Genomic DNA, 14,526 nt, shown 5'->3' with positions numbered 1-14,526 from the left:
TACACATTGAATGCCGACAGCTCCATCTAACCCTTGACCATGAGCATTGTACACTTTCTCTCAAACAAGTGATCAGACCTAAAAATACTTACTTCACAGAATCTCCAACACAACAGCCAACCCAAAGCAATGTACCTAAAATGTATAGAAAAAAATGACCCATTCTTTAGATGCAAGAAATTTCTACTGGGACACTGAAAAGCTGGGGTCACCAGACACTTGAGCAAAGTATCTACTACAAAGACAGGTGCCAAACAAACTGAAAAAAGCATACAGAAGACTATACAAGAAGAAAAACTTGAAATCTCTTATTTTTCTAAAATTGTTAGAAATATAACAGCACCCCCGCAAAAAAAAAAAAAAAATAAAAGAGAGAGAAAGAGAAGCCAAGGAAAAAAAAATTGTTTTCAGTAGTAAAGTCTGATGGGAAAAATTTTAAGTAGGAGAGTTTAAAAAAAAAAAAAAGGAAATTTCCCAAAAGATTCAATAAAGAGATGAAAAACTAAAAAGAAAAAGTAGAGAACTGTTGGAATACATTGCTGGCTGGTTAGAGGTTGAAGTCTGCCATAGCCTAGCAGCTTTCTCTCTAAGCCCAGCAATACAGAAACTCACTCCCTCCCCAGCAAGGCTTCCTGCTCTCTACCTGCCCTCATCTGGAGAATGTCTCTCCTGTGCCAAGAGGACTGACCTTATCTAAAAGTTGTCTCCAAACTTTAACTTGACCCTTGGCACAGATCCCTCTAAGACTTGTGCTAGGAGCTCTGCTATAGGAACCTACTTGCCACCTACTAAGCCTCATGAGAGCAGCGTGCCACTTACTGACAATTAGGGTTTGTCCCCAGGCTCCCCAATCCTACATATTCCTTATACTCTGAACAAAGTTGAGTAAAGATGGCTCCCCAATCCTACATATTCCTTATACTCTGGAACAAAGTTGAGTAAAGACATCTCCCTCCCTCCATCTGTGCTCATGGGTCTCCCACAAAGCTTTCTGTCGCCCCTTCTGCCTCTTTCCCCTCTCGACCTGGTGGTCACAGGCTGAGAGGGAAAGAGGACTCCCACAGACAACCAATCTAGAAGGCTCAAGATTTGAATAGAAGCACTAAAGAGGAAAAAAAAAAAAAACTATTAAGAAAGGATTGCAAGCAAATGCTTCCAATCTGAAGGATACAATGAGAGCAACTCAGAAAAGGGCTTCTCATATCCTCTCATATCTGCATGTGATGGGTAAAAACAGGCATGTGACCAAACTTGAAGTATCAGAGCACTGAGGACATAAAAGACTTCAAAGAATACACTTCAGACAAGAGAATAACAAAAAGAATGCCACCGGGCATGGTAATGCACACCTTTAATCACAGCACTCAGGAGGCACAGGCAGGCCAATCTCTCAGTTCGAGGCTAGACTGGTCCAGGACAGTCAGGACTACAAAGAGAAACTCTGTCTTGAAAAACAAAAACAAACCAACAAACAAAAAGTTGTATGCCAGGTACACCTTTAATTCCAGCCCTTAGGAGGCAGAGACAGGTGGATCTCTGAGTTTGAGGTCATCCTGGTCTACAGAGTGAGTTCCAGGACAGTCAGAGCTGTTTCACAGAGAAACCCTGTGTGTGTTTTCTCTTATACATGAAGGTTAGCTTTTAAGCCTTTGATAGGCATGCTATAATCCATATAACCACAGAGGTTAGGAATCAAGAGAGGAACTATGGAGGGAAGAAGAGGGCCCCCAAGGAAAGGGAACTAGAATATACAGTCATGGAGAGACAGTGGGGAAATTGAATAAGAGGAAATGGGGAGGAGGTGTAGCAGGAATCTTAAAAAGTCTTATTAATAAAACCAAACCCGGGGCCAGTTATTGGGGTGAAATGCTGGATGGTCAGAGAAACCGAACAAACCACAGCTAACCTCACCTGGCTAACTTCTCAGCTGGTCTTGTTTCCTCAGATTGGAGGCCTCTGAGTCCTCATCCAGAATGAATCTCAGCTGAACTGCTGCTTGAAAGCCTAAAAGCTTAACCAGCCAAATGCTTCTACTTTCTGGTCCTCACGCCTTATATACCTTTCTGCTTTCTACCACCCCTCCCTGGGATTAAAGGCTCGCTTTCTGGGATTAAAGGCGTGTGTCACCATGCCTGGCCGTTTCCAATGTGGCCTTGAACTCACAGAGATCCAGAGGGATTTCTACCTTTGGAGTGCTAGGATTAAAGGTGTGAGTGCCACCATTTTCTAGCCTTTGTATCTAGTGGCTGTTCTGTCTCTGACCCCAGATAAGTTTATTAGGGTGCACAATATTTTGGGGAACACAATACCACCACAAGGAGGATGGATAAGAAGGTTAAGAGAGGGAATGTGGGGGAACAACTAACACTAAAGGCCATTTGAGGGGTCATATGGAAACCTCCAACTTTAGAAGCTTCTCAGAGAGAGAGAGGGAGAGGGAGAGAAGAGGGGGAGAGGGGAAGAGGGAGAGAGGGAGAAATATATACATATGAAAGAAATATAAATGGAGTCACCAAATAATGGGAGAGAGACAGTGCCCCAACGAGACATCTCCAGTCAGGGAGCAGGTCACATCTAGTTGAGTCATTGACCAAATGGGCCCCATGGAAGCCCCCAAATATCCCAGGCTATTGCCAAGGCGATTGGTCACTCTCCACAAAGTCCTGTTGCTAAAGACAACACTATCATATCTCACTGAAAACAAAGAAGTTGAGCTGGTGCCTAACTAGAGCCTTCACACTTACTAACCAGTGTTCATGGTTCTGGAAGGTGCACTGCATGCTACCAGAGGAGAACGGTAATCATCAATCCAGCTACAAACCCTGAGACCTACAACAGTGACCTGCCTGCAAGCTATGCTGGTGAAATTGTGGCACAAACACTGTGGAAGTGACCAACCACTCTGATTGGATAGAAAACCCACTCCATGAGATGGAATGCCTGACACTGCTCATGTGGCCATGTGGCCATGTGGCTAGGGGAAAATCAAATAATTTTGGTCTTGCTAAAAGGACATATATCCATAAACTGACTCTTAACAACATTTTGCTATACCCATAAATCAGTGTCTCATTCAGACAGCAACAGAGAGGCTTCCTCTTGCAATCTGTGATAACTAAGACAGAGACCCTGCCAGTGGCCATGTTAGAGGAACAGCAGGTAGCACCTGAGCTTCAGGAAGTCAGCCCACCAGGAAGCAAGGTTCTGATGGATGAATCTTGGATAGGCAAGGCCCCGAGGCCTTCGGCTCCAGAATGTCTCCTGCTAGTGCTGGCCTTTACATGTTTGCTACTGCCATTTTTCTCTGGCATCTGGCATGGTGTAAATGGGTGTGAGAGGACTGCCACTGCCTTTTTTAACAAAATGTGATTATTTCATGGAAATATCCCGTTCTACTGGGCATTTTTACCTGTGGATTATTATGAGGATGATTTCCTCTTAGGCTGTACTGTTTAACTGAAGTAATGGCTTTATACAATAGTGTTAGTTTAAATAGAATTTTGATGATTAAGGATTTCTAATAAATATAGTAAGGGATTTGATAGAGATTAGTTTAGTGGGAAAATGAATATAGGTAAAGGTAGGATACATTGTTGTCCCCACTCCTGATAAAGCAGAGGCTGCAGAGGATAGAAAATAGGACCAAGGAAGTATCATACAGCTAGGACTTAGGAGTTTCACTTGAGGAGCTTATAGAGTGTGGTTTAGGTTGATGATTAAGGAAAACAATCAAGTCCCAAGAGTTAGGCTAGCTCAAGTTTTTTTTGATGTTAGGAAATGTGTTCATGGGTTTCAGTGTATATCACAGCTGAAACAAAGCTTTAAATAACTGACTTCATGTAACTAGAAAACAGAATTGGATGGTTAATTAGTTGAGCAGAACTCTAAAATATGAAAAATGAAATAAGTAACCTGTTTTCCTGGCAATTACAAAAACTACTGCCTATGTAAATAGTTATGGTTGAAAGGCTCCTGGTATGTGAGACGTCTAAAAGAAGAATGTTTAACTGAGTGTATGTTTCTCAGAAAATGCATAAATACGTAGTTTAGAAATGTATTGGGGTTGACTTGTTCCAGAAAAATGTTTTTACAGTGATTATGTAGTAACTATGTGACTTTTGGTTATGAGAAAAATACTCCTCTCTGTAATGGTGGGGAATATAAAAAGGGTGTCTGAAAAATAAAGAAACAAGAAAAAGAACTTTTATCCCTCAAAAACAAGTCTGTGTGTTTTTTCTCACCAACTCTGCATCTCACTCCCAGTCTGTCTGACCTGCAGAAGGCTGGACTCTGTAAGATCCACAATTGGACAATGCACAGACTGAGAAATTTGGGGACATTCAGTCCTAAATGGGATGTCTTCATTAAACCCCTCTCCTGAGGGCTCAGGAACTATGCCAAAAAGGGGGCAGAAACAGTCTAAGAGCCAAAGGGGATGTATGATTCCAAGGAAACAGTGTCTTCCAGATACAACAGGACTAATGTACATATGAATTCAGAGGCTGTGGCAGCACACACAGGGCCTGCACAGGTTCAAGCCACACAGAGTCTATGGGGTATTGCCGTGACAGACCTGACCATGTTGTTTTAGAGAATTGCAGAGACTGGAACTTTGGTCAAGAAAAGCCATTGAGTGTTTAGTGCTTGGTGAGCTGTCTTGTAGGAGCTTGGAAGATAAGAATGTTGAGGGCAGTGCAGAAGATGGAGGTCTAGCTTGTAAAGTTTCAGAGGGAAGTTTAAAGACTCTACCATTGGTTATTTTAAATTAAGATTCTGTGGCTCTTGCCAGTCGGGGTTGTCACACGCCTTTAGATCCCAGCATTCAGGAGGCAGAGGCAGGCAGATCTCTGAGTTTGAGGCCAGCCTGTCTACAGAGCAAGTTCCAGAAAAAAAGAAAGAGAGAAGATATAAAAAAAAAAAAAAGAAAGAAAGAAAGAAAAAAATTCTGTGGTTCTGCTTAGCTGAGGCTGAAGAAATCAGCTGTGATTAAAAAGATATCAGAACTATTAAGGTGAAACCTTTGCTTTGCTGGGGTACTTGATACTGGTCAGCTAGAGCCGAAATATTAGTGGTGATTAATAAGAGAACAGCATCACTGAGATGAAATCTTCTGAAAAGAGTTTTATCAGAGTCAGCACACAAGTTGTGTTCCAGAGGCAGCCAAACTTGGTAGCGTTTAGAGTCACCCAGGTAGTACTGGTTTTGAAGGCACAAAGGGATCATGGAGAACAGCTGAGGCTTGGCACTGTGAGAGGCCAGGAGGAGTGAAGGTGCAGCCTTAGGGCAGCTGAAGACACAGGACTGAAGGGGTCATGCAGATAAGCAGAGGCTTGGCACCATGAAGAGAACCTAGAAGAAGCTATCAGAGAAAGTGCAGCCCAGTTGCAGCAGTGAACCCCAGCATTTTGGAGTTGCCAGTGCCATGGGATGACCACCAAGAATAGCAGCAGTGGTGGAGTAGAGCCTGCCAGAGCCTGGAAGACAAACTGTACACAGAGCTGGAGAAGTGAGCCAGGCCCTTTAGAGGAGCCCGGAAGATTGTGAATGAATCCCACATACTGGACATTGAGTCATTTACACTTTTGGAGTTTGATTTTGCTTTGTTCTGTTAGTGACAGTCAGTGCCCTGGTTCTTCCCTCTTTAAGAATGGACTTAATTTTTTTGATTTTACAAGAGTCCACAGTTGAAAGACTCAACTTTTTTTTTAAAAGATATTTTGGGTTTTTACAGAGAATATGGATTTTAAAGTAGACTGGATAGTTTTAAAGACACAACTTTTAAACTGTTTAAATTTGTAAGACTATGAGGCTTAAGTTACTAAAATATTTTATGTTGTGATTAACGTGTAATCTTGGGGATAAATAAGAAAAGAAAAGTTGTGGCTTAACAATAATGTGTTTGTGTGTCAACTTGACAAGGGGTTAATTATGCTGGATAGTTTTATGTCAACTTGACACAAACTAGTGTTATCTGAAAGGAGGGAACCTCAATTAAGAAAATGCCTCCATAAGATCCAGCTGTAGGGCATTTTCTTAATTAGTGATTGATGGGGAAAGTCCCAGCCTATTGTGGGTGATGCTATCCCTGGGCTGGTGGTCCTGGTTTCTATAAGGAAGTAGGCTGGACAAGCTATGGGGAGCAAGGCAGTAATCAGCACCCATCTATGGCCTCTGCATCAGCTCCTGCCACCAGGTACCAACACTTCATGCTTAAGTTCCTGTCCTGACTTCCTCCACTGAGAGACTATGATCTGGAAGTATAAACCAAATAAACCCTGCTCTCCCCAGCTTGCTTTTGGTCATGGTGTTTCATTGCAGCAACAGAAACTGTTACTGAGACAGGGCCCCAGCACTGAGAAGGAAAAGTGGACATGAGCTTCCCCCCCTTAACCAAGAAGCTATCTGCAATTTCAAAGCAAAAATTAGTTTACTTTTTCCATTTAAAAAAAAAAACAAAAACACTAGACTCTGCCAGACAGTGGTAACGCACACCTTTAATTCCAGCACTCAGGAGGCAGAGGCAAGTGAATCCTGGGGCCAGCCTGGTCTATAGAGCTAGTTCCAGAGACAGCTGGGGCTACACAGAGAAATCCTGTCTCAAAAAAAAAAGATAATTTGTATCCACTAGCTAACAAAGAAAGTATTTCTTTCATAACATCTTTATACGAGGACTAATTAAACAATATTAGAATCTACTTATTAATATGTGGATTTCAAATCAGTATGTAGAAAAGACAATTCTTTTACTTTACTTTCCCTTATAATATCTTACTAAAGTAGAAGTAATATTTTAAAAGACTAAGATTCTACTTTGAATACACACAATCTTTGTATTGTAGATCCTTACCTTATCGTATACTGAGGACAGCAGGTTTGATTCATGACAGGCTTGTACACATATGTCCCACTTCTAAAAGTTATAAAAATAGCTTGTTAATTTCTTATATACTTTTCACATGTACCAAAATATACTTTTCACATGTACCAAAATAGATTAGAAAAACTCTAAAAGAAGGGTAAAAATCTAATCAATAGCATAAAAAACCAACTGTTTCCTTCCTAAACCTTAACAGATATACCACAAAGTCAATCCTCTCAATTACATTCTCAGCAGCACCTGCAACTCCTTCAATGTCTTCATCTGCTACTGTATCAGTACCACAGGGACAGTAATAAAGCTGTGTGTGATGAGGCTGGAGCACTGGCTCAGTGGCTATGAGCATGTACTGCTTTTGCAGAGGATCTGAGTTCAGTTCCCAGCACTCAAAACCCCTTTATTCCAGCTCCAAAGGCTCCAACACCTCTGGCCTCTGAAGGTACCTGCATTCACATGTACATTGCACCATTCAGACACATACCTATACATATAATTTTAAAAATATTTTTTAAATTAAAAAAGAAATGCCCATGATGCTGTGGGACAGATGGACCTTGTTCAGGGTGACACACACAAGTGCTCGCATAAAGTACCATAAAACAAGCCTCATTTATAGGCACTGTAGGCCTATTGGGTGGTAGAACCACTGATTCATTTCTCAAGCCAGGAACCTGAGGGTCATTTTAGACTATTGTTACCACATTGTATGCTGAAGACATCATGACGCTGACTCACCTCCATATCCTACCAGAAAGATTTCTATGTGTAAAATATATCTTAAATTTGTCCTCTCTTCATTTCCACTAACGTAAGACAGAAGCCCTTGTTTCTTCTCTGGAACTCTGTCTTCCTGCCTCCATGAGTGTCCTCGCAAATACCTCTCTAACTTATAAATGAACCTTTCTAAAACAAATTTCCTCACATTACTCTCATAAAATCGCTGAATGGCTCATTCTTACCTTAACAAGGATCCGTGTCATGTCATCCAAAATCCTACAACATCTGACCTTCATCTACATTTTGAGACTCACATTAAATTTAATGTGTGTTAACATTTTAATTGGCACACTCAACCCCAGCTTTAGAGAATACTGGCATTCAGTACTTAATGCTTCATATTGTTTATATTTATATAAAAAACTTTCCTATAAGTTACTTAAAAAAAACTATCTAGCCAGGCTCAGTGGTGTATACCTTTAATCCTAGTACTCAGGAAGTAGACCCATGTCTACCCAGAAAATTCCAGACCAGTCAAGGGTAGATAGTATACACTGTCTCAAAACAAAACAAAAAAATCCTACCAAGAAACACAACGTTTGAACAATTACAGAATCAATTAATCAACTGGGTGTATGTATGTGTGTGGATATGTGTTTGTGTGTCTGTGTGCATGTGTGTGTTTAAGACAATCTTGGGTCAGTGAGATAGCTCCATGGATGAAAACATTTGCTGCCTAGCCTGATGACCTAATCTGATCCCCAGAACCCACATGGTAGAAGGAAAGACCAACATCCCATATGTTGTCCTCTGACCTCCATATACATTGTAGCACACACAAGCCCATTCCCAAACACAAATAAGTAAGCATAAAAAAAGGAATTTTTTAAAAGACAATCTAGGAACTGGGGAGAAGGCTCAGCAATAAAAGCTCTTGCTGTGTAAGTGTAAGGTTGGAGTTCAGATCCCCAAAAGCCAAGCAGCCATCTGTAATGTGGGCTTGCAGGAGGCACAGATAGGGAATCTCTGGAACAAGCTAGCTAGCCCAACTATCCAAAATGTCACTAACTCTGGACATAGTGAGAGACCTGCTACAATACATAAGGTGATGAGCGATCAAGGAAAACTTCTCAAGTCAGCCCCTATACACATGTCCACCCAAACAACATACAGAAACAGAAAGACGTGAATCTAGACAATAATCAAAACTCAGTAAGCCAGCCAAACAGGTCACCAGGTAAAGGTGCTTGCTGCCAAGCATGCACAAGCTGGTTGAACAAGCTCACCAGCTTGTGCTTGCGCTCGTGCTCGCTCGCTCACACACACTCTCTCTCTCTCTCTCTCTGTCTCTCTCTCTCTCTGTCTCTCTCTCTCTCTCTCTCTCACACACACACACACACACACACACACACACACACACACAAAGTAATAAAATCTTTTGAAAACAATTTTTTAAATGAGTGTCAAAAAATCATATTAATTTTTGTTTTTGTTTTCGCTTTTTTTTTTTTTTTTTTTTTTTTTTTTTTTTTTTTGGTTTTTCGAGACAGGGTTTCTCTGTGTAGCTTTGCGCCTCTCCTGGAACTCACTTAGTAGCCCAGGCTGGCCTCGAACTCACAGAGATCCACCTGGCTCTGCCTCCCGAGTGCTGGGATTAAAGGCGTGCGCCACCACCGCCCGGCCTGTTTTCGCTTTTTTGAGACAGGGTCTCACCATGCAGGCCCTGGCTAGCCTGGAGCTCACTATGTAGACCACACTAGTCTCAAACTCACACATATCCACCTACCTCTGATCTCTGCTTCCTAGTGCTGAAATTACAAGCATGAGACACCACACTCAGCAAAAAATTAGTATTAATTTTATAAGATGATAAAGGTATGATAGATAAGTTTAAAGGAAAACTTTCTTTTTTGGGGGCGTTTTCGAGACAGGGTTTCTCTGTATAACAGTCCTAACTGTCCTGGAACTTACTTTGAAGACCAGGCTGGCCTCGAACTCACTGAGACCCACCTGCCCCTGCCTCTTGAGTGCCAGGATTAAAGGTGTGTGCCATCACCACCTGGCTAAGGAAAACTATTTCTTCTTAGCTATATCTGTACCAATATGCTTTCTACAATAATAATTAGCATGGAATCTGCTGTCAATTGTTTTGCAGAGGAGGGACAGCATGGAAAATTAGTGAAAGACTAGAATAATTCCAGTAACTGTCACAAGGTTCATTATAATGTACTTTGCTTTATGTGTAATTTTTTAAACTTTGCTAATAAATTTCCGAGAAAATCAACTACACAAAAGAATGTAATAAACATTTTCTTAAACTTCCTTACAACTTAAGGTATTCTGAAGGCGATTCTCACTGTGCAGTTATAAGATACAACTGAGCAATAGCAGAAAGGATCTGTGTTAAAGAGTTTTACCTTCTCCATCCTCGGTCTATAAGATCCTGATAATCCTGCACTGTCATGGAATGTGCCCACATGCCTGAAAAAGCAAGTACCATGTTAATTTGCACTGTCTTTTTAGAATTCTAAGTGCTCTTTTAAAAAAAGAAAAAAAAAGGTAAATTAGATCAGGTGTGCTAAGGTACACCTTTAATTCCAGTACTCCAGAGGCAGAAACAGGTGAATCTTGTGGATCTCTGCATTCCAGGCCAGTCGGGGATACCTAGTAAGGTCCTATATAAAAAAATTAATAAAAATAAAAATGGCAAACTTAGACTAAAATTCTAGAACATTCATACTGGAGTAATGAAAAATTTGTATGCACTTCATGCTGAACATTATACATACAACACAAACAAAAGTAAGATATATTATTCTTAAGATAAGAATGGTGACACAAACCTGTAATCCCAGAATTTAGGAAGTAAAGGCAGGTGGAGGCAGATGGACCAAGAGAGTTTAAGACCAGTCTCAACTATATAATAAATTTGAAGCCAGCCTGGGTAACATAAGACCCTGTGTCCAAAAAAAAAGTCAGGTGTAGTGGCACCCGCCTTTGATCCCAGCACTCAAAGACACAGAGGCAGTTATATCTCTATGAGTTCAAGGCCAGCCTTGGCTACATAAGAGAAACCCTGTATCAAAACAAAATCTATTCTAACTAAAGAATCAAATACATCAAAAGTGATTCAAATTCCATTTAACTGAAGATTAATAAACAGTCTCTCTGACAGAAATCTAGATCCTCCTTGGAATTGGTCTTCATCACACCAACTTTCCTTGGTATCTCCAATGAGCTAACACACTGGTCTCACCTATCTGAGAGCTGGCATTTGTTTACTCTCTATTACCGTGATAAATAGCATGCCCAAATGCAGTCTGGGGCAGAAAGGGCTGATTTCATCTTACAGTTTACAATCCATCACGAAGGGAGTCAGGCCAGGAACTGGAGGGAGGAATCTGAAGGCAGTGCCTCAAGGCGGCAAGCTGGAGGCAGGAGTCTGGAGACAGGAACGGAAGCAGAGGTCATGGAAGAACTCTGCTTACTGGCTTGCTTGGACTGCTTTCTTTCTTGTACACTCTAGTACCACCTGCCCATCAGTCACAGTGACCTTGGCCCTCCTACATCAATCACTAATCAAGAAAATGCCACAGCAGACTTGCGTACAGGTCAATCTGATGGAGGCATTTCCTCAGTTGGTTTCTTCTTCCCAGATGACTCTAGCTTGTAGAAAGCTGACCAAAAAAAAAAAAAAAAAAAAAAAAACCTAACCAGCACAAAATTATGTCAGTTCTAATAATTGTTATGCATAATATGTACAGCACAGGCATGATCAATAAAAACATACATAGAAATACTCATTTTAGGTTAAGTAAACGGACAGTAACTCAAATCCCAAGGGTACAAAAAGATGATGACAGGGAATCTGACATTAGCAATATTGTGGAATAACTATGAAACTATGGAGAGAAAAAGATGAGGAGAATTAACACGTAAAGGGTATACCTAAAGTTTAAAAAGACAAGGATTTTTTTCTTCCTTTTGTAAATTAAGGAAATTATATCAGAGATATGTATAAGAGCATACTTTATAGAATGGCATGCAGATTGGGGAGAAATGGTGTCAGAGTCCAATAGAAATGTCAGTAAACCAGTTCTTCCATGACCTATGCTTCATTCCTGCCACCATGTTCCTGCCTCGAGGTACCTGCCTCCACTTCCTGCCCTGACTTCCCTTCAGGATGGATTTTAAGCTGTAAGATAAATAAACCTGCCAGGCAGCGGTGGTACATGCCTTTAATCCCAGCACTCGGGAGGCAGAGTCAGATGGATCTCTGTGAGTTCAAGGTCAGCCTAGTCTACAGAGCGAGATCCAAGGCAGGCACCAAAACTACACAGAGAAACCCTGTCTCAAAAAAAAAAAAAAAAAACACAAAAAGATAAATAAACCCTTTCTGCCCTGATGTAGAATATTATTTTAAGATGTGTTACATTTGGGTTTGGGGATTTAGCTCAGTGGTAGAGCGCTTGCCTAGCAAGCACAAGGCCCTGGGTTCGGTCCTCAGCTCTGAAAAAAAAAGATGTGTTACATTTGTAGAGCATTTGTTTTAATGATGCAAAGATGTCTTGCATTCTTTTATGATGCATCTGTTTAACTCTGTGAAGCTGTGTTACTGTGCCTGTCTAAAAACACCTGATGGTCTAATAAAGAGCTCAAGCGCCCAGAGGCAGGAGAAAAGATAGGCAGGGCTGGCAGGCAAAGAGAATAAATAGCAAAAAGAGCAAGAGAACAAGGAGAGGAGGACGCTAGGGGCCAGCCACCTAGCCAGCCAGCCACACAGCCAGTAAAGGAGTAAGAGTAAAAGTAAAATAAACAGAAGAAAAGGGAAAAGTCCAGAGGCAAAACATAGATAGGATAATTTAAGAAAAGCTGGCAAGAAACAAGCCAAGCTAAGGCTGGGCATTTATAAGTAAGAATAAGTCTCTGTGAGTGATTTATTTGGGAGCTGGTTGGCAGGCCCCTCAAAAGAGCAAAAACAACCAACAACACACCCCAAACTGCATTTGGTCATAGTGTTTATCACAACAATAGAAAAACTAATAACTTTCAAATGGCAGTCACTCTCTAATACCAACAATTTACTCATCTAAACCTCAAATTAATCCTCTGCAGTTTGAGGCCAGTCAGGTCTATAATAGGAATATCAGTCACCCAACAGAAGGGTGCCCTACAGTGAATATTAAAACTGAAATGTTAGAAATTTATAATTATTTCTCTAGATGAAAAGACTTTTCTCCCACAAATCTTGAAACACAAAACGTTTATATTGGCCAATTACTGGGGGTGAGGAGGTGATAAGGTCTCCCTATTAAAGTATCAAATTTCAGTCATATTTACTGTAATATTGCCCTACAGATATTATAGTCAGAACATACAAAGTCTGAAAAAGAATAGTGCATCTATCACTCAAAGGCAGCCACTGTTAATACTCGAGGTGCTTCTCTTTGGGCCTTAATCCTCTCAGCTGTCACGTAAACCATCTGCATCCTGTTTATTTTATTTAACCCTATGCTGTAAGCATTTTTCCACTTAACTGGTCTTTCATAACGGTACTTCTAATGATTGTGTAACTGTCTACCCAAGACCACAGCTCACCTAATAACACACTGTTCCCCAATAAACACTTTTGTTGTTGCTGTTTCCCAAGACAGGGTTTCTCTGTGTAGCCCTGGCTGTCCTGGGACTCGATTTGTAGACCAAGATGGCCTCAAACTTAGGTAGAAACACGCCTGCTTCTGCCTCCCGAGTGTTGGAGCTAAAGGCGTGAGCCACCACTGCCTGGCTACCTAATAAACACTTTTAATGAATCTGTAAACCAGCACACCATACTCGACTAAATCACCTAACAGTCTTTCAAAATGCACAAACGTCTAACCTAAATTTATATTTTTCACAATTATCTCGTTTTCCACCTGTTGGATTATCTAAATCGTTCCTCCTACATTCCGTGTTTGCCAATCATGACACATGAGACATTAAGTACGGTATTCAGTTTACAAACAAATCTTCCTTAAGAAACCTGAATCCTAGCCAGGCGGTGGTGGCGGCACACCCCTTGATCCCAGCACTTGGGGGGAAAGGGGGGAAGAAGCAAGCGGCGAGTTCGAAGCCAGCCTGGACTACAGGGTGAGTTCTTCCAGGACAGCCAGGGATACACAGAGAAACCCTGTCTCGAAAAAAACCAAAAAATTAAGAAAAGGAACGAAACCCGAATCCTGACAGAACACCGTGTGTTGACGCTATTGTGCTCTTCGAGGTGGGTTGACAGAATGGCAGGGCTGAGTCCCTGATTAAAAAAAAAAAAAAAATCCAGCAGATGGAGGCAAATAGAGCCCCTGGTTCCCCGTGTGTCCTCCCAGGCACACTCATCCAAAGATGGCAGTGCGCAGGTGTGCACGCACACGCCCCCTCCACACAGGCAGCTGGAGGCCCCGGCTCTCCCGCCCCATCGGCGGGGGGGGGGGGGCGGGGGGGGGCACGGGGATGCCTCCCCGTCTCCCTGCCTCGCTTTCCGTCTCGCAGAGGCCAGCAGCTCTTCGCTGACCGGAGCGAGGGCGGAGCACACCCGGGGTTCTTCCCGATGCTCCACAGGCGGCGGCCGCCCAAGTCCCTCGAGCGTCACCACGCAGACCCCCCCCCCCCCCCCCCCGCCGGCCCAAAGCCGCGGCTGCGGGCTTCCCACGCCCGCCGGCCCCGCTCGCTCACCATGGGAGAGACTGCCCGACTTATTCTTGCAATAGCCACAGTGGAACAAGGACCGGTCCTCAAAATACTCTACGAGGCTGGGAGAAGGCGCGCTCCAGGAAGCCATCGCCTCGGCCCCGCCGGCTCAGCGCCACCCAGTCCCGCGCAGCAGCCTCCGCCGCCGCCGCCGCCGCCGCCGTCGCCTCCACCACCCCACAATGCCGTGCGCGCGCCTCGGCAGATCG

At 42.5% G+C, this 14,526-nt stretch overlaps 1 protein-coding gene across 8 annotated transcripts in view; it reads right to left on the bottom strand.

The window, feature by feature from the left end:
• The window catches only part of Ate1 (arginyltransferase 1), a 132,772-nt gene that overhangs the window by 117,737 nt on the left and 509 nt on the right, over positions 1-14,526 (bottom strand). For 3 of the 8 annotated variants that reach the window (XM_052713365.1, XM_052713359.1, XM_052713360.1), the window contains exons 1-3: positions 14,303-14,523; positions 10,012-10,075; positions 6,848-6,910 (exon numbers count right to left, since the gene is read on the bottom strand). In XM_052713365.1, the coding sequence (XP_052569325.1) occupies positions 6,848-6,910; positions 10,012-10,075; positions 14,303-14,408 (233 nt within the window). In that variant the 5' untranslated portion in view covers positions 14,409-14,523. Of the gene's footprint in view, positions 1-6,847; positions 6,911-10,011; positions 10,076-10,183; positions 10,248-14,302; positions 14,524-14,526 lie in introns of those variants that run through there. The other 5 variants (XM_052713366.1, XM_052713361.1, XM_052713362.1 and 2 more) reach the window with 3 other exon arrangements.

The sequence above is a fragment of the Peromyscus californicus genome, unplaced genomic scaffold, assembly GCF_007827085.1.
Source record: "Peromyscus californicus insignis strain IS unplaced genomic scaffold, ASM782708v3 Scaffold_4__1_contigs__length_199733344, whole genome shotgun sequence".
In the NCBI taxonomy this organism is placed as follows: domain Eukaryota; kingdom Metazoa; phylum Chordata; class Mammalia; order Rodentia; family Cricetidae; genus Peromyscus; species Peromyscus californicus.
This window is presented reverse-complemented; position numbering and strand designations above follow the sequence as displayed.